The 24,296-nt window shown below is 41.6% G+C and overlaps 1 protein-coding gene across 1 annotated transcript in view; it reads left to right on the top strand.

Annotated features, from left to right (window-relative positions):
* The window catches only part of NXPH2 (neurexophilin 2), a 38,393-nt gene extending 14,328 nt beyond the window's left edge, over positions 1–24,065 (top strand). Inside the window, exon 2 of the mRNA XM_026089015.1 lies at positions 21,228–24,065. Coding sequence (XP_025944800.1) covers positions 21,228–21,971 — 744 coding nt within the window. The 3' untranslated portion in view covers positions 21,972–24,065. The remainder of the gene's footprint in view (positions 1–21,227) is intronic.
* The last annotated feature ends 231 nt before the right edge of the window (positions 24,066–24,296 follow it).

Raw genomic sequence — 24,296 nt, 5'->3', positions numbered from 1 at the left:
TTGATAAAGATAATTAAACAGGACATGTCTCACTTGTTACTGGCCTCCAGTTAGAGTATTAACCACTACCTTCTGACCTTGCAGTCAAGCCAGTTTTTTGCCCAAATAGTAGTCCACTCATCTAGACTGTAATGTTCCAACTTGGAGACAAGGATACTTGGGAGGTAGTGTCAAAAACCTTACTAAAGTCAAGGTAGATGGCCTCTACTGTTCTCTCCCCATCCACGGATCTAGCCTTTTGATCATAGAAAGCAATCAGTTTGGTCAAGCACATAAATCCCTGGTAAAGCCTATGCTGGCTATTCCCAGTCATCATCATCTTCACGTGCCCAGAAATGACTTCAAGGAGGTCTTGCTCCATGATTTCCCCAGGGACTGCAGTGATGTTAAACAGCCTGTAATCTCCCAGGTTGTTCTTAGCCCTTTTTGAAAATGGGCGCAACATTTGCTTTTTGCTCGGACGTCCCCTAATCTCCAAAACTTTTCAAATATGATGGAGAATGGCCTCATAATGACATCCTCCAGCTTTCTCAGCACACTTGGATGCAGCCTGTCTAGGCCTGTGGGCCGTATATGGATTGAGATTGCTCAGGGCGTCCCTGACTCAATTCTCTTACGCTACTTGTAGTTAAGATTAATTAGGAAACAGAATCAAAGCTTTAGGGGATTTGAATTAGTTGCACTTAGTTGTTCGAGGGTCAAATTCATCCCACCACAGGTTTTGTTTAGCAATAAATGCTAAATAATCATCTAGCCAAAATTTAAATAATCTACAAAGGAATAGTTATCATTTACAAGGCTTTTATCTAAATAAGCTAGAAGGGCATAGTGATCCATTTCAAGTCTCCTTAGAGAGATCTAAGCTTTACTTGCAAGGGTAGGTCTTGAGTTTGGCCTTCCAGTATTGTTGCAGAGAATAGCTTTACAGAGCTGGAAAGAATTATCTTGCTGCTAGGGCATCGGAAATGTTCCTTGAGGTTGAGGAAGCTCCAGGGGGAAAGTAATAGCATACCTTGTCTTGGTGACTTTGAGTTAGACCAACAACTTCTCTTCCTGCAAAAATGATTTGCGTTTCTAGTCATCTGTTAGTTTGTGTCCTACATATCGAAGGCTTGTAGATAATTATTAAATTCAAAAACTCTAGATAGACAAATGAACATCAAAATAAATCTAACACCTGAAAATTGATCAAGTGTAGTGATATTTTTCAGCTTTGGAAACAAATTATGGTAGACCTTTGTCAAGCACTTTAAGTTTTCTACCATACGGGAACTTCATTCTGCCCTCAGTTTGTTAGCTGATATAGTGACAAGCTGCTGAGAGATGACAGATTCAGCAAAGGATTTGGAGTCTGAACACCTGTGCAGTGTCAGGCATTTAAAAACAGAATGCGACAGCAAAACACGTCAACCCTTTAATGTCCAAATGTAAACCACAGGGGATTTCCTTCAACTTTTATCCAGAAAAATAGCTCTCAATCACTGTTGCCCAGGTAGACATATAAAGCAAAAGCTTTTTTGTTGAGGTCCAAAATAAACAGGAGTAAACTTGGTTGCTTAGTCATAGTCACAGTAAAACCATGCAGTAATCCTCACTTCTTTCTTCTTAACTTCAGTTCTGGCCTATTCTTTGAGGGGTTATTAGTTTCTTCAGGAAGCACATGCCTTTACCCATCCGTGCTGTCACAGCATGCAGAAGTGATTGTATTTTTGAGGAAAGTTTTAACTCCCTCCCTTCCAAGCTCTGCGCAGCCCTCTTTTCTATCGTAGAGATCCAGTAGCTGGATCTGTAAGTGCAGATCTTTGTGCCCAGGTTTTGTACCATTAGATCTCAGTGAAAAAAACACTTTCATTATTTAGCCAACAGTTTTTTGTCTTCACAATGCAACAGAGCTGTATAGAGATCCTTTACAAGCTCCATGAGAGCTAGTACCAAAAGAGGCAGCAGGGTTATTTTAGCATGGTGATGCAATGGTGTGAGACAGGGCTAATTAACCTGAGGATAGCCTGAAGTTGGCATGGCCAGGTTGCTTCCAGGGCACAGACTGGTATCGCTGTGTGGCCAGTCACTTAGTGCTAGTACAACTTCCCCAGCTCAGCAGAGAATTATTTTATGCATAAACCATGGCTTTTTTTTTTTCTTTAAACTACCTATAAAAAATGCACTGCGATATGCCGACTGGTTAAAGAGGACTGGCAACTGAAGTTAGTTTGCGTACCTTGACTTCTGTATGCTGCATTCAGCCCTCCCATGAAACTAATAAATAAACAACTAAATCATGGTTTGTTTCATGTATGAAAAAAAAGCAGAAACAAGGGCTGTGAAAGACAGAAACATAATCTTGCTTGATTCCTGGGTTAGATTTGTGCGTTATGTTTTCCTCTGAAGGAGCCTGTGTCATTGACAGTATTTGAAGGGAACATCTTCACGTCCCATGTCCTCTAATAGTATCCTTGAAACCTTAATCAAAACTAAAGCACATGATCTGTTTTTACAGAGGATGCTGGCTTTCCTGGTCTGGTCCGAGGTGCTAAGTCCATCCATTGCTAATTCGGCCGGAGTAGTCCCCACTGGCGCCCAGTGCTCCGAGTTCACCTGGGTCTGAGCGCGATTACGCTCAGGAACATCTTTGGGCTGGCAGCGATGAGCTAGGAAATCAACCCTTTTGCTATTACAGAGCGCTGCCCTGCCAGCGTATGTTCTTTCTTCAGTACAATTTTTGTTTTCCAAGGTCGTATGTTGTTTCTTCATATCGGGTGCCATTACTTTGACAGGATTTTTTGCCTCTTTTCTGTTACAATCTTATTAATTGTGCTAAAAAAGCCAATCTCAGCAAAGCCATTTGTTCAGCATTGTGGTCATCAGTTTTATGTGATTGTGTGATGAGGAATTAAGCAAGGTCCATATTTCACTTTCTTAGTGTGTTCTCATTTATGTGGGAGAAAGACAGAAATCTACTTTAAACTGAGATAAGAATTAACATTTTGGATGATAAAAGTTATCACACATGAATGGTTTGCTTCTTGAAATCAATGAAATAAATTAGACTCCTTGCTTAGGAGCATCTGGCACCCTCAGAACCTAGTTCATATAATGATATCTCTGTTTATTAAAAATAATTATGTAACAATATGGTTGATTTATTTCAATGTGATTGGCTTAGCGACTTAATTGGACTACGGACTATACCAGAGCAAAAAAAATAATAATTTAATTAGCTGGTTCATTTGTGGATGACTGGAAGCACTGTACATCACGCTCAGCTTCTTTAAAGATATGCAGCCATTTGATCCTGCAAGGAACTGAACCTTTTCCACTTTCACAGAAACCCTCTTCACATCTTGCAGCTCTGCTCAGCACCGTGCTGGTGTTGACGCATTGGGCTCCAGTTAAGGCCCACAGAAACCAGCAAGGACTTTCCTTTGATTTCAGAGCGCCCTTGATGCCTCCCTGCAGACAAAGGAGCCTTCCTTAAGAAACAGCAAGACGAAATGTGCCTTGAAGAATAAAGCCAAATTTTCCATGCTCTGGTCTCTCTTTTCCCTTGAGCTGAAACTCTGTCATTTATTTCCCATTTTCCAAGTCCCAAGTACTATTAACATATCAGAAGACTGGCGTGCTGCGTCCAAGTTTTCTACTCATCCTGGTGCAAAGTTTTATTTCCTCCATTTCCAGGGTGACTACTTAAACCTGAAAAACAGGCTCTTGCCACATCATTTGACTGCTTTAAGAGGATAGCACATCTCAGCTGAGAGAGAACAGTAAATTTTTTAGTTGGTGGACCTGTTGGTAGCACAAAAATATCTGGGTTAGTTATTTAAATGTGTTCAAATTCCTTAATATGCAATACTATTTTCAGAATAGTATTTGACAGTGGTTCACATAACTTGCAAGATCTCTGCCCTTTATTTTGGTTCCAAATGCTGCTTGTTGTGTCAGCCAAGAGACTGTTGTCTCGAGGGCAGATTGCACTTAAGTGGAGTTAATCACATCAGCATAAGTTGTTTCTATTCTCTGGTTTTACACCAATTTAAATAAAATTAGAGTTTTGGATGTGGATTTCCCTTGTGTTGTTAACTTGAGATACTCTGAGTCCCAGATGATTTCTGTTAGTTCTTTCTCCATTCCTGTAATTGAATGCCAAACTCCCCACTTCTCTCCCACCCCCAAAAACACACCAAAACAACACAAAAAAATAAATTAAAATCAGAGTAAGGTTTTGACTTAAAACATAAAAGAAGAAATAAGGCTGAAATTCCATACTTATCGCACCCTGTTGTACCTAGAAACTGCTGCACATCTGGTATGTGAGATAATGCACTGCTTAGAGACCATGTTGCAAACACAGAAAATTGGAAATGAGTTTCAGGTCTTAATGCTGCATTTCTTTACTACTGGGAGCAAGTAAGGCCCTGATTTTCACTTTTTTGTAGGCTGTGTGATTTGATTCCCTCTGTTTGTTTGCTCTGTAAATAATATAAACATGCAGGAAATCAAAAAAGATGGTTCTGTAAGAAGAATTTTGTGCAGCACAGCTGAGAAGTCTTTTTATAAATCCCTGAAGTATATACAATGGTCTAATTATAATGTTAACCACATAGCGAAAAAGGAAAGGGATACTCAGTGGAAGCCATGGACAGAGCAATAAAAAACACACGTATTTTGTTCAATCATTTATCACAGAATATAAATAATTAAAAACAAAGCCAGTCTTAGTCGTTCTTGACCTTTTGCAACAGAATATATTCACTCAGTACTACGTGATGTTATAATTTGCTTTTGTCATGATCACACGTATCTGTTATTTGCATGACACTAGCCTGTAGCAAACAGATATGGGAGGTTCACTTTGCAGCCAACATGCATTTAAACCACTTCTTATTGAAACTAGTGGATGGCTGCATCGGTCTTAGCTTCTGATATGGAATATTTTCCATGTGCAGTGACTGCAAAATGCAAGCATTTTATTACAGAAAATGACCAAGGAGTAGTACATTTAGTTTTGGACTTGAAGTTACGTACAGGAAATGAAATGCTTCCCTAAGAGTAGAACATCAACCCTGCTTTGTCTGGCTTTTTAGTGCTTACATTCTTCCGAATTCAGTGGCTGTCTCAGTTTTGTGTGGACGTGCCTGAACGCCCCCTCTCTGACGCTCTGGGATGAGAGGGTGCCAGTGACGAACTGGACCCTGGAGCAGAAGATGCTTTCTCCTTAATGCAGAGCCTGGGATTAGTGACATGAGACAATGTACAGCTTGCTCCAGGGAGGAACTGAACAAGCAGGGAAGCTGCTGGCACGTGGCAAACCTGAATTCAGACCTGAGCAGGAGGACGTCTGATACCTCTGGAGGAGCTGGGAGAGGAACAGCAGTGGGAGAATCGTGGTCCGGCTACGAGGCCAAGAAAGCAGCAGGCAAATCCAGAGAGAGGAGCACACAGGCAGCGCAGGGACCTCTCTTCCTCCCTCCAATCTGTGCTAGGGCATCATGTGTAGTGACCATGAAGACAAGGGACGAAAAAGCAGCTAAGTCAAGCATGCTGTTGGCACCCTGGAGAAAACCTCTCCTCCCAAAGCCTGAGCAGCAATGAAGTGTGCTTCAGAATTGTTTGGACATTTGGATCCGTATTCGGCTATCAGAATTGTGGGTGAAATTCAGCTGAGCCCTAAGCAAAGTCAAACATGAGCCACATGCATCTTACCTACACTGATGAGGTGTTGCCCTCATCAGATGAGGAGATGTGCCAAGATTTTCTTTTCTGGAGCATGATTTGGAAACATCAAGTCAAGTGTTTTCTCTGTTCAGTCAAATAATCTATTCAAGCTCTTGTTCTCTGAATGTGGGTGATAACGGTCCAGGTATCCCCCTACGAGTCCAGCAGGCCTGCTCTCCACAGTGCGTGGCCTGGGGAAGGCGGGGAGGTGCTGCTGAGACCAGAGCTGGAAGGCTCTTGACTTCAATGCCAGTCAAGATCAACTGGGAAACCAGATGTATTTATTTATCTGTTTCTGAGCCCAAATACCTAGCACTCTACCATGCATATGCTCTGGCTAATTTGATGCTTGTGCCTGATACAGGTTCAGTTTGTACCAGTGGATGATCCAGTCAACTGATATTAGGGAATGTGGAACCACGGTGTTGTTCTCATCTTAAAACCTCACTTTCGTTGGAAAGGGCATAAAAAGTCCAGGCTGGGACATAGTTCATCAGGGATGGGGGAGGTGGAGAGGTGGGAGGGCTCTCTAAACCCTGCAATGTCTTGCTCTCTCGAATTACTGGGATAGCTTATGACCCCCGCTGTGCACCTTTTCCACCACATGGCTTTTCTAAGGGTATGATCCTGCTTTGCTGCACTGTTTCGAGTGTAGCTGACAGCGCAGTGGCACTCCGGAGCCCTGAGCTCTCGTTGCCTTTATTTAAAGCTCTGTGCGATCAGAGCATTTAAAGCTCAGGCCGTGTTTCTTCAGTTGTTGGAGACGAGGCAGATGAAAGAGGAAGCAAAGGCCTTCCTAATACATACCTGGTTAACCCAGCAACACAGCGGTAGAGCAAGCGGCTGAGCCAATTTCTTGGGTTCGTAGCACTTAGGGCTGCTGGTGGCAAGTGCTCCCTCTGCTCTGGTGCATGCTCCGCGCATCGCTGCATTGCCCTGCGCCGCTCAGACGGCTGCCGGTGCCGCCCCGCGCCGGGGCTGTGCTCCCTCCATCCTTCCTCCGCCAGGAGGGCAGGCAAGGGAGACAGAAAAACAAGCCCGTCCCAAAATGGTTCATCACAAGCGACTGGCGCTTCATAGGTACCAGGATTTGTGATGTTTTTTGATGAAACACAGTTTACTGACCTGATCAGGGAGATGCAGAGATTTATGGAATCACATTTTTGTTATTGGCGCAGTCCTGCACATACGTATCTATAGACTTCAAAAAATCGTTGTAATTGATCAAGTAGGGCAGCGCATTCAATTTTAGTATAAGGGATTGCACGCAGTTCCTCTAGAACCACCTTTCGTATGCACAGGAGGCAGTGTAAAACGTTCGCGGTGGAGCTGCTTTTTTGGCTGTCTAATGCTCATTACCAGCTTTGATCTGGGTAGCAGTTACATTTAGATGCGTTTCCTTCTTTGATCTCCACAATCTGTATGAAAAAGCACATAAGAACAAGAAGAAATGTATTTAAGCATGTCTTTGCTTACATGTATCAGTTCTTTTACCTTCTGCTTATCAGATCACATCTCATATCTGTTTCTTAAAAAAAGCTTCTCTTTCCAACCCCAGTTTCTTTAGGTTTTGAGATAACTCATGTCACTTGTTAACATTCAGTCCCAACCCATTCGCAAATTTTGGTTAGGTTTTGTGTGCAGACTCAGAATTTGGCTGCTTAATGAGAAAGGCCTTATTTTGCATTAAATCCTTTTAGACAGTAATGTGAATTAAGCAGTGACCTGTGAGTCTTGTTTGCTGTAATGGCTTCTTCTGAACTGTTTCAATCTGCTTTTTAAAAAGTAATGAGGACTAATTACTGCACAGTGGCTATTTTCAGATTAAATATTACATTTAGCAAATTCCGTTTTGGAAACAAATTCAGTATCTGCCACAGAGCTCTAGCCTATGGCCAACCAAAAAATAAAAATCCAAAAAGAAATCTGAATACCAAGCTATGAAGGGACCGCTTGGTTTTTGATACCATGCGTGGTCAAGACCAGGATCAGTGAAGAGTCATAGGGACTGATAGCAGAGCAATGTGGATAATGTAGGCATTTTCCAAACTTTGGGGGAAAAAATATCTGCTCGGAGTGAAGTCAGCAAAATCAACAGAGCCAAGATTTCACACTAAATGCTTATCCAAACTAACCTCGTATTTAAACCTGTGGAGGTTTTGCCGTCAGAGGTTTTGGATACAGACTATGCAGAAACATGGGCTGTTACAATACCCAGGTGTCCACTGAACTCTGCGTCCCAATTTGCGTTATTCATGGTAACCCAGGGAAGGCTTTTGAAGATGCTTTGCCTCTTTATAGCCTTTCCTCTAAAACAGCTTTACTGCGCACATGAAAAGAATGCTTTCTGCTGTGTTTCTAGGATTCTGCCTTTTCTAGGCTGTACGCTTTAGATGTGTGTCTTGAAAGCAATGTGCTAAAGTCCTGCCTCCCCCAGCCCCAGTCCCACAGCTGGTGATTTATCCAGCGACTGCAAGCACCCTGCTAGTATAGTTCATTTATACAACCTGAAAATATTATTCTGGATGTGCCAATTGAAACATCAAACACATCCTGTGATGAGACCAGATTAATACTTGGGGTTATGTGCACAGTAATTCACGGTGAAAAAAAGACTGAAAGATGTAAAGATGTACTGGATGTATTCCCGTTTTGTTTAATACAGCATATGTAGAGCAAATAGATTTGAAATTATATTTTTATGTGCAAAAGGCAGCAATTTTTATTAAATGCTATTGTGCTAGAACGTAACGTTTACATCTGACGTAAGTCTGTCTTTGTTCAGAGCCTCTTTCTGTTCTTGCACTGTGCCCACAAGGCTCCTCGATATTAAACATCTTTGTGAATTGCTGAAAGGGAACAAACCAGGCATGTATTGTGGCAATCTTCCGGTCGATCTGGGTATCAAACTCATCTCTTCTCCTCCTTTTTTTAAACCCGAGTCATGAATTTTTTACGTCCAGGTACAGGACAGATGACTAAGCAACATCTGATTCAAACCCCGTTAAAAATTACGTGGGAGCTGGATTTCAAGTTTGGACCTCATCATTTTAAAGTGTCTCAAAACTGTCATTTTAGAATGAACCCTGCATGTACCTCGCGCTAGTCTTGAATGGGAGTAATTGTGTGGTTTTTTTCTTTTTGCATAGTGATGAGTTTTTAGATTGATAAGCCAAAAAAAAAGCTAAGGAAAATGTTTCCATTCTAATTTAGCAAGGATTTGACCATCTAATCTCAAACTGTTCCCCAAATTTTCAAAGCACAAACAAATTCAGTCTGAAAGGAATCCTGTTTTTCTTCTTCGGGGGGACACAAAAGATGGGTGAATAAATTAAAAGGGATTAAAATTGGGTTTATATAGGACCTTACAGTACGAAGCCACTGTTACTATACCATTATTCAGGTAAGAAAGCAGTGCACAAGGGCTGCAGGTGTGGCCAACTGCTGCTAGGCAAAGGGTAACATCGTTTCACCTTAAAAGTTAATAATAAGGCAGCTCCAGTCAGTGATTTTCTCTTCTTTAAGAGAGTAATTCATTTAGGAAAGCAGCGTGCATGCATGTGTGTAGGCAGCAGTGAAATAGCTAGAAGTGCCCCAGCGTGCTGCCTCGTGCTAAGTAGTTTGAAAAGGAAAAGAAGATTTTAATTTAATTTAGAGAACTGCCATGGTCTCTCAGGCATAATCTGGGGAGGCATGAGCAGTGCGCGTGGGCGGTAGGATCTCCAGAACCATCGCCCTTAAACAACGAGACGCGCTTTCTGGAAGAAGAAAGCTTTGAATCTGAGATTATTAGGCATTTCCCCGCATCCCTCGTGGCCGAGGGCCTCTCGCGTGCATCCGCGCACCTCGCTCGGGGCGGGGGGGAAGCGGCTTTGCGACCCGACCCCGAGGTTTGCTGCACACCCCTGGTCGGCAGGTTCTCGGCAGGTGGCTGCTGCCCACGGGCTCGGGGCGACCACGGCTTTCCCAGGCCTTCGGTGCCGGAGGCGCTTGGCGGCTCTTTTCGATTTGGAGGTTTGCGTGCTGAGCCCTTAGCGTCCCTACGCGTGTAACTGAACCGCTGTAAGACAGTGAAAGTCTGAAATAAAGTTCAGAAGCTCTGAATTTGTTTTAGCAATCTCTCCCCCCGCTACGGTTGCCTCCTGTCAGAGCCAACAGTTTGCAAGCACGGAGCGTCTTCCGGCGATGGACTCTTAATTATCTCTATCACTCCGGTGATGGGTTGTTAGGAAATTCAGCCTGCAGTGAAGCAATAGAAAAATCTTATGCTTTATTTAAATAATGGTGTTCATTGCCTATTAAAATGTAACTTCTTGCTTTAAAATAGGATTAATTAAAATGTACAGGAATGCAATTCAGTTACATTTTATGCTTCAGCCCAGTGCATACTTTTCATAACTCATTCCCAGAAGTAATATTCAGGGCAGCATGGCATCCTCGATTCTCCCATTAAAAGCACAAATGAATATAAAACCTGTTCTTTTCAAAAACTTGGCTCAAGTATTGCCACTGTTAGATTTTTCATAACATATTGCTTTGGTCATTACTGTTTTGCAAGATAATTGTATCAGTGATCTAACTTTTGACAGTATCCAAAGTGGCTGAAAATAGTTTGCTGCAGCACCTTTGTCTTTTAAAGGCCATTTGGGGCTTGTTATTTTAATCCTTTTGCAGCCTGATTTATCACTTCAAACATCTGTCAGCTGGGCTTTGTCTCGAAATTGATAGTGATAGTGTTACTGATTTTTCAACAGCAGCTGTTAGAGGTTCATTAGTTAGACTCTCCAAGGGGGTAGATAACTGTAATATTTTTCTTTGTTAATCATCTCTTATGCGTTGTAATAATACGGAGTTTGGAATCTGCTAGAAATGCACAGCTCCTCTCTGTTTCTTGCTTGTCAGAAGCATTCTTTTATTCATTTGAGCTGGCTAGATTATTAAAACTCTCTTCCTCCTAATGCAGTAAAAGATGTGAATAACGGCACGGGTGTAGTGAAATAGAAAATCATTATTTGCTATTTCATGTTTATTGTGGAGGGAGGTCAGTCGTGGTCTCAGAGTTCTGATCCAAACATGAATTGGTTCCAGCGATGAGACTGAGGGCTCTTCTATAATTCATTTTTAATTTAAATTTTACAAGGCATACAAAACCCAGATGACAGCTTCAGTAAAATCTGGTTTATTTCTAACAGATACAGCAGTTTTCCGTTACTGTATTTTCCCCACCACATCATAAAATATTCTTAATGGTTAACTATGATTCTTAAAACACTTCCCCTGAAAATCCTTCCAAGTTTGCTTCTGCCTGAGAGCCACCGTGACTCCCGCGAGGAGCTGCTGGGGGCTGGAGCATCTGGGACCTCTCCTGCAGTTAAGAGTATGTCAGTGCTACCGCTGGTTCAACCAGCACAGTTAACCAACAGATAATTACAGTTTGAAATTAGTATTTTAATGAACTGATCTTAGCAAAGGTAAAGTGAAGTCTCCCAGGCAATGAAGAAATAAGCAGGAAGGAGAATTATTAACTCTAAGACTCAACAGACGGATGGTCAGCAGGTGCCGTCCTGGCAAAGAAGTTAAGTGTCCTGGTTTCAGTGTGCAGTATGAGAAGGTGTGTTGAGGTTTTGGTCCTGCAAGCTGCTGAGCAGCTTCTGCAGGCGGCGCGGTGGCTTCAGTGGGGATCAGAAGCATCTGGGACATCTCACAAGCTTACCAGGCAAATGGAAATGTCCTCTAAAAATAACTAAATACTCACTTAGATGCAAGGTTCTTCCTAAAGCACAAATCTCAGTCCCGTTAGCCAAAACACGTGCCCGTAGCACCAGTGAAGTTCGGTGCAAAATGGATCGCAATAGCATGGCCTGAATTTCAAGCAAATGTACACAGTGATTCAAAAGTATGTGAAGATCAGTTCCTCTTTACGTATCCTCACAGTTCCCTGTCCGTCTTTCTCTCCTGAGCTAAGCAGTAATGACTATAAGTGGTGACTTTCAGCTAGGGACCACCAGGCTCCCTCAGTTCTTGGAGCTACTTCTGAGTCCACAGAAGGTCACTAGGAACAGCAGTCCAAAACCAGGCTTAAATTTATCTTGCTAGAGTCTGCATCAGTACTGGAAAACTTTTATAGCTCAGCAAATCAAACAAACAAAAAGGTTGCAAACTAATCTGGAGTAATGGAAAAAAAGTCTGCCGTCCAAATCATATTAGTTATTGGGGTATCCACTAGCTAGGCAATGGGGAGCAGCAGCAAATCTGAAGGCTTTGATTTAAGAGCAGGGAGGATAGAGAGCAGGAGGAGCTGATGAGGTGAGTGCCCGGCTCTCTGCCCCGTCCCCGCTCCACGCGCGCCTGAGCTGCAACAGATTATGGTGTAACTTTCAAAGACGAGCTAAAATCCGTGCCAGTTTGCTGAAAACTTTGCTTTGTACACACTGGTGGTTCACAGCGGGAGCGTGATTGTAAGGACCATTTTTCTACAAATAAACTAATAAGATGTGTATTTTCTATCTTAAAAGGCTTATTTTAGATTTAAGGAAAAAATAAGTAGAAAGAGGTAAAGTCTTCAAGAGTGGCATTTGTGCACATTTCTTGGCAAGAAGCAGTTCTAAGAACAAATTTTCTGTTGTCTCAGCAAAAAGGCAGATCAATTCCATACATGGATATCATTTAAAAGCTGTCTATGCTATAAGCAATTTAGCCAATTGAGGCTGGAGGGAACATTTAAGATAAGCAAAAACTACCAGTCAGGGTTGTGTGAAAAATGGCAAATACTTTCCACAAATACCTTTATAGAAAAAGGAAATAATTCTAAAGCCTTTTTTTTTTTTACTTTCACTATTTTTTTCTTCTGCTTCCTCCTCCTCCCAAATTCATTTCTTTATTGAAGTGCCTGTCTTAGAAAATTACTGTTTTGCTTTCTCACAGAAAATTGGAGAATTTCAGCATGATTTTTGTCCTGGAAAATATGATACTGGGTTTGCAGTATCTGCTTTGTTTAAAGATAAGCAATATAGCCCGAATTTGAATGTCTCCCAGCATACTAGTTTGTTTTGGATTGATGTGTTTGTCTGTGGGATATTTGAATGTTATCTAATATTCTCATTAAACATTTCTCCCTATTACATTCCCTAGCCTTTAGGTATATATAGATGTAGAGAGAGATTTTTCTCTCTCAGATCTTTTCAGAAGAAATGGCAAAGTACCTTTCAGCAGCGCTCGGTGAACCGCACTTCATGAGCTTCCCGTATTCCTGGCATGAGAATGAAAGAGGAACTTGCCATATTATACTATGGAAAAATAGTGCTGAGTCTGTATATTTGCTTTTATGTCTCCAGTTTATGTTTCCTGACTTCGCTTCTGTGAGAGTTTGGAACTCTTGAAAGGTAAAACGCTAAAAAGTTAAAGCTTCAGGCAGCTCGAGCAGCGTTTACCGTTGTTTTCATGTTTCCTGCAGGTGTTTAAGTAAGTTCGTATTTCTGTTTATCAGTATTAGCTGGCTTTCAGACGATGAAACGTTATGCCAGCAAACATTAACGTTCACAATTAATCTATTGATCCATAGTTGGAGTCTGTCATTCCTCGTTTGCTCTCCGTCATTTTGCTGTTACGCTGCCGTGACGTTTTCCCGGCGCTGCCGAAGAGACGCAGCCGCGGAGGCAGTCGCACCGCTGCCCGTGACAGCAGCGCGGCGCCGCAGCCGGGAGGACTGTACAGCAGCCCGCGGCGGGGCAAGTTCTCTGTAAGGTTCATTTACAGGCAGGAAATTTAATGGGCTGCAAAGCTCGATCACGAAGGGTTTTTTTCTGCCGAAGCAGCTTGTCCTTTTAGTTTTAACTACGGCAGACAGGACAGAACTGTTAAAGCAATCCAGGTATATAAGCTCTTGAACAGGGGATTTCTGGACCCCTTTTGTTAGTGAAAGGAAGTGGCACTAGTTGGGTGATCCTTTAAAACTCCCAGAACTGCAAACCCCTAACGTGACCAGGGAAGTGTGGGTACCCCGCGCTCTGCCGCAGCCCAGCTCCTGCGGTGGAGGCTCAGCGCTTCTGCAGATTCACTCCCTGCCCTGCGGCGGTCTCCCCCCATACGGGATGTCTTTGCTGAAATCAGCTCGGCAAACCCTAGAGTCTCTCCTGATGATCCATTCTGAAGTGAGACAACTAATCAGGCAGATGAACTCTGAATTTCTGACTTGATTTTAACTTTGCAAGAGAGCGTCTCAAAGCTTTGGACACCTCCCAAAGGAGAGGAAGGCAGTCACAACAGCTAGCTGCTATTTATTTATTTACAATGTAAATAAATACATTGCAATTTGATTACAATGTAATATATTTATCTACAATGTAGCAGGGGAACAGAAAAGACAGGGGAAAGTTGTCTTAGCTCAGGAAAGCGCGTTGGGTGCCCTTCACCGTCTGGAGAGCAAGGGCATCCAAAGTTACAAGTTTCAGCCTCTCTCTTGAACATTCACCACCCCCGTGTTAACCCGGGTAAATTGTGACAGCAGTTTGTGTGCAATCAATTCTTTTACATGGAGAAATAATGAATTCCCAGCTTTTGACAAATGTGTAACAAAATTGCTGCTCAGCTAATCAAGCTAAACAGACAGGCTCTTTCGCTACTCAGGTTGTACTTTTGCCAATATATTATTTGCAGTTTTTCTCTCCTTATGGTTGCAAATTCCAAACGCCGCTTCCAGAACTGCGCGGGACGTAAAGGGAAGTGAAGGCGAGGGAAACAGGCCATGGGATCCCTGAGCGGGGAAGGACGGCGAAAGCGTGGGAAGCTGCCGTTGCTTCCTCGTCCCGCTGCGAGCAGTGAAAGTGCAAAGCATCCCCGGAAGCGCGCTCTAGCGAGGAGAAAGCTAGCGTGAGCCGTAGCTTGCTGGTCTTCATCTCCCGTTGAGACGCGGTTTTGCCCATTTTTTTGACGTTCAGACGAAAGCAGCTCCCTGTTCGTTCTGTTCCTTTCCGCCAGCCCCGTGCTCAAAGGCTGAGGAGGGCCGGGGGCTCGCGGCAGGCTGGACGCGGCTGCCGTGCGGACGGCCGCCGTCACGGGGAGCCGCAGCGCGAGCAGGCAGCCGCCCGCCTGCGAGGGACGAGCGCCCCGAGCACCTCGGCTCGCACCGCGACTCCTCCGAAACCGCGGCACAAGCTTTCGGCTCGGACGGTCAAGCAAGCACTCAACTTCGCGACCTTGTGTTAGCTGCCCTCTCATCTCAAATATACTTAGTCGTTCTTTGTACTCTCTTCACAACCAAAACGAGACACAGAACTTAGCTCTGCTCTTTGGGGCTCTTGTTGTTTTCCAAGTGTGAGCGCCACATAAACCTCAGATATTCACACACGCTTTTGAACTTACAAAAACAATTTCTAATAAGTGGCTTATATTAACTCCTCATATAATCCAATGTAAAATACCTTTTGAGGAAAGCACAGGCCCCAAATCCTGGCAGGCTGTTATATGTTTCCTGCGAAGCCGTATACATCCTCGACTTGCACTCACTCCAGCTCAAGTTGGCTAATTCGCACTTGCACATTGGATAGTTGGCTGGGAACTGCTGTTTGCAAATTCAGAATGAGAAGGAATCAGGACAGAATCTTAGGACCTGTCTGGAAAAGAAACATTTTAGATTCAGTGCAAACAACTCTGGTTTTTTATGCAGGCTGACCTGCACAATATTTTATTTTGTTTTCTCAATGGAAAGCAGAAAGCCTCCCAGAAGGATTTTGGGGAGGAAGGATCAAAACTCAGAATTTTCCCAGCGAAGATGTGGGCTTGAGTGTGGGCTGCCATCCTCAAGAATCTTTCTGCGTGGTAACTTAAGTTGTTAATTCAAAGCTTTCATCCCCAACAAAAGCAGCAATGGTAAATGAGAATTAAATGAACTTTATAATTATGAAAGCACATGGGCTTATAACATTTTGAAAAATAAGGCTGTGACTAGATGGAACAAATGTGGCTCTTTTACATAGTCCCGCTAAAAGAAGATGTTGCTTAATTCCTAAATTCCTTGAAGCATTCCTGACAGCACATCTGCTGCCATAAAACCCATCATGGCCTCTGCCTTTGGGAAAGACATATTTAATAATCAGTAAAGTTCAAGCTCAGCTTGTTGTGATGAATTATTAGAACCTGTCATCATTTTCTTGCAAGAAAAGGCTATAATGGAACACAATTTTATGTTTTTTCCATTTAATTGATGACGGTCTGAGTTTTTATTAATCTTTCTGGGCTCCAGTGTAAGATGCTGAAAAAGCTAATATGATATCATTGTATCTAGTTAATGTGTGTGCTTTGCAAAATTGATAAGGCCTGTCAAGACATAAATTATTTAAAATTTGATAAATGTGTTGAAATCATTGAATTTTCAAACAGATAAAGCAGAGCTATTTCTCTACCCTCCCTCCCCCCACTTCAAACTCAGGGTTTTGTGCAGCAGCTCAATGATTCTGCATTATTATAGCGACACATGGCATAAAAGATACTGAAATTAGCATGAGGAAGCCAGAGAAGTATTGTGTGCAGCTACGGTAGTGACAGGAATATGAACCTACGAGATAAAATCTCTTGAATATTGTCACCAGATGATGGGACTAGCAGAGAGCCCACTGGAAGCTTCCCCGAGTACCAGCTTTTCACGTTGGCGACTGTCATGGTGGAAGGAGGTCCCCGAGTACCAGGTCTTTCTTGGCACCTTCTTCTTCACTTGTGGGATAAAAAGATCCCGGTAGCACCAACGAGTGACCGAATGGTGGTTCAGAAGTATTGATTGCCACAGACCTATTTCAGCTATTTGCTGAGAGGTTTAAAATGATTCCTGGCAGGGGTGAAGCTATAGAAATGATTGCTGGTGATTGATTAATAACCTGGAAACAATTCCCAAAGCATCGGGATGATTGACTCGTGCATGCGTACACCTGATTAGTGCCTAGAGAAAGGTTTGGGAGCAAGTTCCAGATTAATCAAGCGTAAGCTTAAATGGACAAATAAGGGACATATAGCATTTACTCATATCAGTGTCTCATCAATACAGGCTAATTTCTCCACAATAGTTCACAGGGAGCATTATTTAATTCTGTGCCTCTTTACCACAATCAAAGTCACTCGTGGAGGAGAAAGATTTTGACGGGTAATCACGATCTGTCAGATCAGAGAAGCACACAGGAAGAACCGATGGTTCGAAGATTGAAAACACACGAATATACACCACATAATACTTCTAGTTTTAACTGTTCTCATGATTGACCTATAATAAGAAACAAGCAAAGGGTATGGTGAATTCTTACATCTTGATGGTCCAAGATTATGTCCATTACTGGAAAATACCTACACAGTCTAATGGAAATCTTTGGGCTCAGTACAGAGGTAACTGGGTGACATTTTACTGCCTCAGCAATACGGAAAAAGATTAGGTGATTTCTTCTATTTGGAAATTGATGGTTTGGAGGGAATGGGAAAACGCAGGTGCAGCAGAGGAGAACTACAGCAATACCCATCTATTTAAATGTATACACTAACTTTGTAAGCAAGTATTTTTCAGACACCCTACTAGCAATATTTTCCACTACAAAAAAACATTACAGTAAAATAGGGAGATGCTGAGGAAGTCATTTTTCTAGCATGTACTACATTCTTTTAACACAGATTTTTTTTATTTCCTGGAAATTGCTAACCAAATGAATAAACAGCTGAATAAAAAGCATCGGCCCATCCTTGCTAATAACAAAAAGCTGTCATCAAGTGAAGGGCCTTTGAAATGTGTAAAGGAAAATGATCCTGTAGAGAGTTCGGTTCTCTCATATCGCAAAAAACTTGTTATTTAAAATAGAAAAAATCTGCACACCAAGAAAATTTTACATTAGAAAAGCCCAAAAATTATTCACGGTTCTGAGCAATCCAGCATCATACCTGCTCCTGCACTGCATTGAGCAGAACCAAGCTCTTTGTTAGCCACCTTTTTATTATTGAACATTTGCAAAACATAACAAATTTACAATCCAGAGCTTGTAAAGACTTCTTTCCTGCAACTGATTCAGCTCACAACTTTTTCAGCCTCCAGTTCCTATAATGAAATCAGTGAAACAAGACAGCAGTAGGATGAAGTAGAGTCAAGAATTAGAACTGCACAAGTCTGCACCCTATTTCAGTCCCACAGTCTGCAAACTATTTCAGAGGGGGAAGAAACTTTACCCAGTTTAAGTGAAAGATATAACTGGTTGATTACTGGTTGCTATTCATGCCTTAAACAGGAATATTATATCCTCGTAATTCAACATGTTAATGATTTTGTGTTCCCATATTATGAAAGCTATTTCATTGCCACATGAAATAGTCCATGTGGCTTTAGCTCCAGGGACATACTCTGTTGTCGTACGAGCATACCAGCTGCTCCGTGTGACACATACATAATTAAAAGTAGCAGTAGTTTAGCATGATACAACCCTGCAGTTCCACCACCGCAGTTCTGAAATAATTGTGCCCTAATACCTTATTGATGTGACAAGCCTGATGGGCTTTAGCACGCGTTAGTTTTCCACACCTCAGCCATACTGATCCTTACGCCTACATATATTTTCTTTTTGTAACAGAGCCTTCTGAAAAAGCAGTTCAGAAAGTAATGCTGTGCTATCTCATTTGGAGTGAGAGCCCCCTGAAGAGACATACGCTGAGTATTACCAGGAACACGTGACTCAATGCCCTCTAGATCTCTTCGAAAAAGGAAGGGGAGAAAAGCCAAACAGCTATTGCACGGATTTCAATAAACATTGCAAAAGAAAAGTAGCCCAGAAAGACAATTGTGTAGGTTCCTCTGCCCTTGTCAAGGACAGTCATAGCTGAGTGCGGGTACAAGCAAAGTTAGAACCACCTATGTACCAAATGGTTTTAATTCTAAGTATTTTTCCTTAAAATTTCAATCTGTAATTCCCTCCAAGTCAACTAATTGCAATACCAACTGTAGGTGCCAACATTTCTGAATGGTCACGAGCATTTTAAGTTTCAGGTCGGTGTAACTGCATCTAACTATGGTATTTCAATATTATCAGGCTTCTGGTCCCAGCTGGGATCTGGAAATGCAACAAAATAGCTTTTTTTCATACTTCTAAAAGGCCTCAGGTCAGTTTTAGGAGTGAAAGATGGGCAAATGTGTGCATCAGTTCTTGTTTCATCTGAGCAGAACCACTTCTCCGTAGCAGGGAATTTACTTTCCTGGCAGCGGCGATGGCCAGCTGTGCTGGGAGGTTTGCTCTCGGCATCACCTGCTGGTTTTGAGCTTGCAAACAGGCTTAAAAGTGGCTGAAGAACCATATATAAACATGACATTGCTTCACCAAGAACTTTCCATCACAATGGATGGTTTTCCATACTATCATTAGGACAGCGCTGTTTGTGCTGGTACAGATAAGCATCTGTCACAGTTTCCATTAGAATCTCCTATTTTTATGAGTTCATAGCTCAAATATAAATAATGTAGCATAGAGGCAGAAGCTTGACGTGCAGGGTCTCGCTCTGGGAGTGATCATTGTTGTCCCCCCCGCCGCTTTCTAATCTGAAGAAAATAGTTTATTTATGTAGCAACAGACTTGACCACTAAATTTGGATCTATTGGTAGATTTATTTAGTAGTAATGACGGCTGCCTTTCAACGTTCAAATGAGGTTAAGCCTATCTTAATTGTTACGTTAATAGAAGATCAGGAAGGATACCTGGTAAGTGGATTTGGATTCTGGTTTAGAGCCTATTTCTAGAGAATGGACCCTAGCGAGGATGAAGGGCTTTGGAGTTTCTGGTCTTTGCCAGATAATGAAATGAAAATTTGAAGATCAGGGGTGGTATTGTACATTCACAGAGCTGAATACTGCTAAGAACCAAAGGCATAAAAGACATCTTTGAGACCAGTAATAGGGGGAAAAACAAGTCTAGCATTACTTTTAAATATTTTCCCTGCTGAGACAAGCTGCACACAACTCTGCCTCATGAATTCAGTGTCACCCAACTGCTGGGAAGGACGGCATTTGCTCGGTGCTTTGGCTGCATTAGACAAACTTCTGCCCCTGTAATCTTGCTGAGGTTGTCTGCTGGATAGAGAAACCTGAATCCTGTGCAGTGGTGATCCTGGGAGCCCACTGCCTGGATCAAACTTGATGAAGATCTTGGTACTGCAAGATCTGGGAAGAAATCACAGCAGCATTTCACCAGGAGAAAGAGTTTTTCATTAGGGTTGGGGGGTTGGTACAACATCAGTGTTTCCGTATGAACCCCTTTTCATTCCGTTTACACTTTTTATAATGTGCAAGTGCATTAAGAATAATTGCAGCTGAATGGTTTTTCTTAATAATATGAAAGATGGCATAAAATAGTCCTGAAGAGGAGAACGAGCATGAAAGCATGTTTTACAAAACTTACGTTCAAGACTTTAAGGAATGAAAAATAAAAAGAGAAAAAGATGATAATTTCTAACACGTTGAAACAATAATCCTACTTCTGTCCTCTTTATGAATATGCTTGAGTTCTGTATTTTCATCAGGACTTCCTTCTCTTATAACATGCAGAATAGATGTACATGGGCAATATGTCTCTACATTTAATTGGAAATCTGATATTTACTAAGTTTTGAACATTTAACTTTGAAATCTAACAACATTCTGTTGATACTAAAAGCAATTATTTGCATTCTGATTGCAAACAATTTTGCACTAGACTTAGCACTTTTCAGAAGTTTGACAGGGCCAAGCTCAGAGGAGCTCTGTGCCTAGTATTGCTCAGCACTTCTGGAAAGTCAGGCCTTGTTAAATATGGGCAGCTTAGCACCTGAGGCTGGAACTCCAGCAATTACAGTTATTTTCAGGGCCTCTCTCAAGTGCTCAAGTGAAGAGCACAGATTGATCTACTAAGTTCAGAAAAGTGAAAAAGGCAAGACCAGAAAGAGCACAAACATTTTAATGCGTGAGCTTTACAGGAAAAGTACAACACCCAAAGCATCTGAATAAGAGGATTTTAAGCTTAAAAGAGTTGGGAGTGTAAGTGGGGAGAAAAGACAAAACAGAATGGAAAGTTCTGCTGTTCTGTTTCACTCCATCTTTCACCAATAGCAGGATCACCAAAGAAACTTGGAGACACACAACTGTTGCTAAGTGATCCACAAAGATGCCATTTTGGTGCTCAAGCTTTCCAGTGTCCTTAGGCATGTTTTATTCTAAAGGATCTGTAAGCAAAGGGTGTCTGCCTGCTCATGCACATCGCAGTCCTTAACCTTTCTGGATTTGCTCTGCTGGGTGGCTCCCTGATATATAGGAATCATAGACCTTTTTGCATCTTCTGGATAAAATACTCAAGCTTTCATTGGGCAGCAGAAGTTACTCATTGCAGTAGTCCACATGACTGGACCTACCTCTTCAAAGACGAGTCTTGTAACTAATGTTTTAGATCCTATTGATATAAAAATTAATATTAATGGCTGCTTTTGGATGTTGACATTTTCACACTTTATAATGCTTTCTTTCTGTTTTGAAACAGGTATTTTGTGATGCTAATCAAGTAGTACAAGCCACAGATGTGCTGGATTGGGAAGACAAGGATGCTGCAGAGACATTGGTTGACAACGTGGTCCATTCCAGGATCATCAATCCTTTACGCCTATTTGTTAAGCCATCTCCAGTGTTGAAACATGGCCAGGTGTCCTACTCAGACAGCATAGAAAACTTTTGGGATTGGTTGTCCAACATTACGGAGGTTCAGGAATCTCTTGCACGAACTAAACGCAGGCCAATAGTAAAAACTGGGAAATTCAAGAAAATGTTTGGATGGGGCGACTTCCACTCTAACATCAAAACTGTTAAACTGAACCTCCTGATCACAGGGAAAATCGTTGATCACGGCAACGGAACCTTCAGTGTTTATTTCCGACATAACTCGACAGGTCTCGGAAACGTTTCTGTAAGCCTGGTGCCACCTTCCAAAGTGGTTGAATTTGAATCATCTCCACAGTCAACACTAGAGACCAAGGAATCCAAGTCCTTCAATTGCCGAATTGAGTATGAAAAAACAGACCGCGCTAAAAAGACTGCATTGTGCAATTTTGACCCTTCAAAGATCTGCTATCAAGAGCAGACTCAAAGCCATGTCTCCTGGTTATGTTCTAAACCATTTAAAGTTATCTGCATTTACATTGCTTTTTACAGTGTAGATTACAAACTGGTGCAAAAGGTCTGTCCTGATTATAATTACCATAGTGAGACTCCATACTTGTCCTCTGGCTGATACAATGGATATTCTGAATATCTGTAGAAATACAGCAGTCATAAAAATAAGTATTTCCATTAACCTTTTGGAGAGGAGTATCTTTTCCTATCACGTTAAAAAAGTCTTTAAAAACCGTAGCTGTATTTGTGCCGTATCTAAATAATCAAACTGTTTATGTAACAAACATTTTCATTTGAGACCATTGCATCTTAGCTCTTTCATCATTAATAAGGGAACTACCAGGCAGACATGTAAGCAAAATCAAACAAAATTATGCACATAATGAACACCAATCTTGAAAATCAGTTTTTTATTAAAGTAGACTTGATGGCAGAGAGGTTTTTGTCTTTTACTGATTTGGGCAACACTTAGCAGGAAGTGATCCCATTTCTTTACTGGAAACTGTAGAAGAACTGACGATGAAAAGAACAAATGATAAGTTAAGACAACTACCAGCTGCTTATATACAAAATCCAAATAAACAGCTCTGCCACTAATTTCATGTCACACATATAGGGCTCAAAGAATATAATCCAAATATTAAAAGCAAGTGCTATTTCTATGAAAGAGAGGAAAGGAAGTGGCATTTCTATGAGTTGTGGTAGTTACAAGTATCCATTGAAGTGGAAGAGTGAGTAGTTCTTCCTTCAGAATTCTTACCCGTGGATATGCAAGGATGTAATTAGACACTGATGCGCTTTAGTTTATTAGGCACAAGCGTACAGGTTTGGTGTACATTTCTTCCTTCTGTGGTCACCATTATTTTTGATTATTCTCAAATATTTACATATACACCAGTACTAGTCTTACAGTGATAGAGAGTTTATGTACCTTGGAAAAAGATAATCTCTGTTTAAGCCTGAAAATGATAACAGAGGCTGGCTTCCATTCAGAAGCAGCAATTATCTTATCTTGCTATCTAGCCATCTTAGCATTATGCTGTAGCAAGGAAAATACATTACAGCATCAGGATAATACCTGAATAAAACAAGCTTTCTGCATAACAACACCAAGTTGTCCTCCTTAGTATGGTATTGCATATTTAAAGCCAATATATAAGCACTGAAAAACAGAGGATAACAACAACAACAACAAAATCTATGCATCTTCATCTCATAAAGCGGATTTCAAACCACTGCTATCAATCTAAAAATATTCACCGAGAGTTTCAACCAGTACAAAGTATAATTAACTACAATGAAGCAATGCTAACAACTGAGGATCTGCCCATGGTTTTACTTCCGTAAGACAGACTTTGCTCCCACTGAAGGCAATGGCAGCACCAGTGATGCAGATTCAAGCACAAGTCCCCCGCGCTTTCATCGGGTATTGATTTTACTGCTGCTGCCAATTACTGAAAAAAAGTTTGTAAAAAAAAGACAGCAAGAGAGCAGCTCGCTCTTTTGGCTTTTGCCGTCATAGCCCTTTGTGACAGTCTGATGTCAGAGTTCCTTTGGAAAAGATAGCTGGCTGAGGAAGTGCTTTTTATTACCTATAAACAAACTAACATGCGACGTCTGGGAAAGAAGTTACATAGAGCTTAAATGAAATACTATTGAAATATGCTGTTCAAGTGCTGTGCACCTGGACGGATGACTATGACAGCTCAGAAGCGTTCATGAGATTAATTCAGATTTCCTTGGTAAAGGCTTATATAGAAAATTCTTCTGTTAAAAACATACAAATACCTGGTTAATTTGTTTTCTTAAGAGACAAACTTAGTGCGTGGTTTAGTTTGATCAAGAATCTGAATGTTTTCCTTCACCTTATTCCATACGTAGTCTCCCCTGGTCCAAGTGATGTTTTTTAGTTTGTCTATTACTGTTGATTCCTACAAGATGTTCTACTTTGTATTCTGTATAGTGTGCCCTAGTTTTAGCTGTATATAAGCTTGGATTTATTGCTATATTCTATGAGTTCAGTGCTTGGTGCTTTTGTAACTTAGCTGTAAGCCATGATTTTATTGCCATGTATTTTTACTCAGCACTGTAGGCAATTAAAAGAAAACCCTACATGCTACTTACTGTAGAGTATGTGGAAATCATGTATGTATATACACCTAAATACATGTACACATATAGCACATGTGTACATGTATTTGTATGTAAATAAAGAGAGTTTGCTAAATCTGTCACTTGCTTGTGGCACATTTAATTTTTTTTTAAATGTTACTTCGTGCTTTTATATATAAACAAGACACTACAACACATCACTGGACATTTTTCCCAACTGCAATTTGTTCTTACATCACAGAATCACCGAATGGTTGGGGTTGGCAGGCACCTCTGGAGATCGTCTGGTGCAGCCCCTGCTCGGGCAGGGTCAGCTAGAGCAGGACCCTGC

The sequence above is a fragment of the Apteryx rowi genome, unplaced genomic scaffold (genome assembly GCF_003343035.1).
Source record: "Apteryx rowi isolate R43461 unplaced genomic scaffold, aptRow1 scaffold_8, whole genome shotgun sequence".
In the NCBI taxonomy this organism is placed as follows: Eukaryota; Metazoa; Chordata; class Aves; order Apterygiformes; family Apterygidae; genus Apteryx; species Apteryx rowi.
Note: the sequence above shows the minus strand (reverse complement) of the source record. Positions and strands in the feature narration are given on the sequence as shown.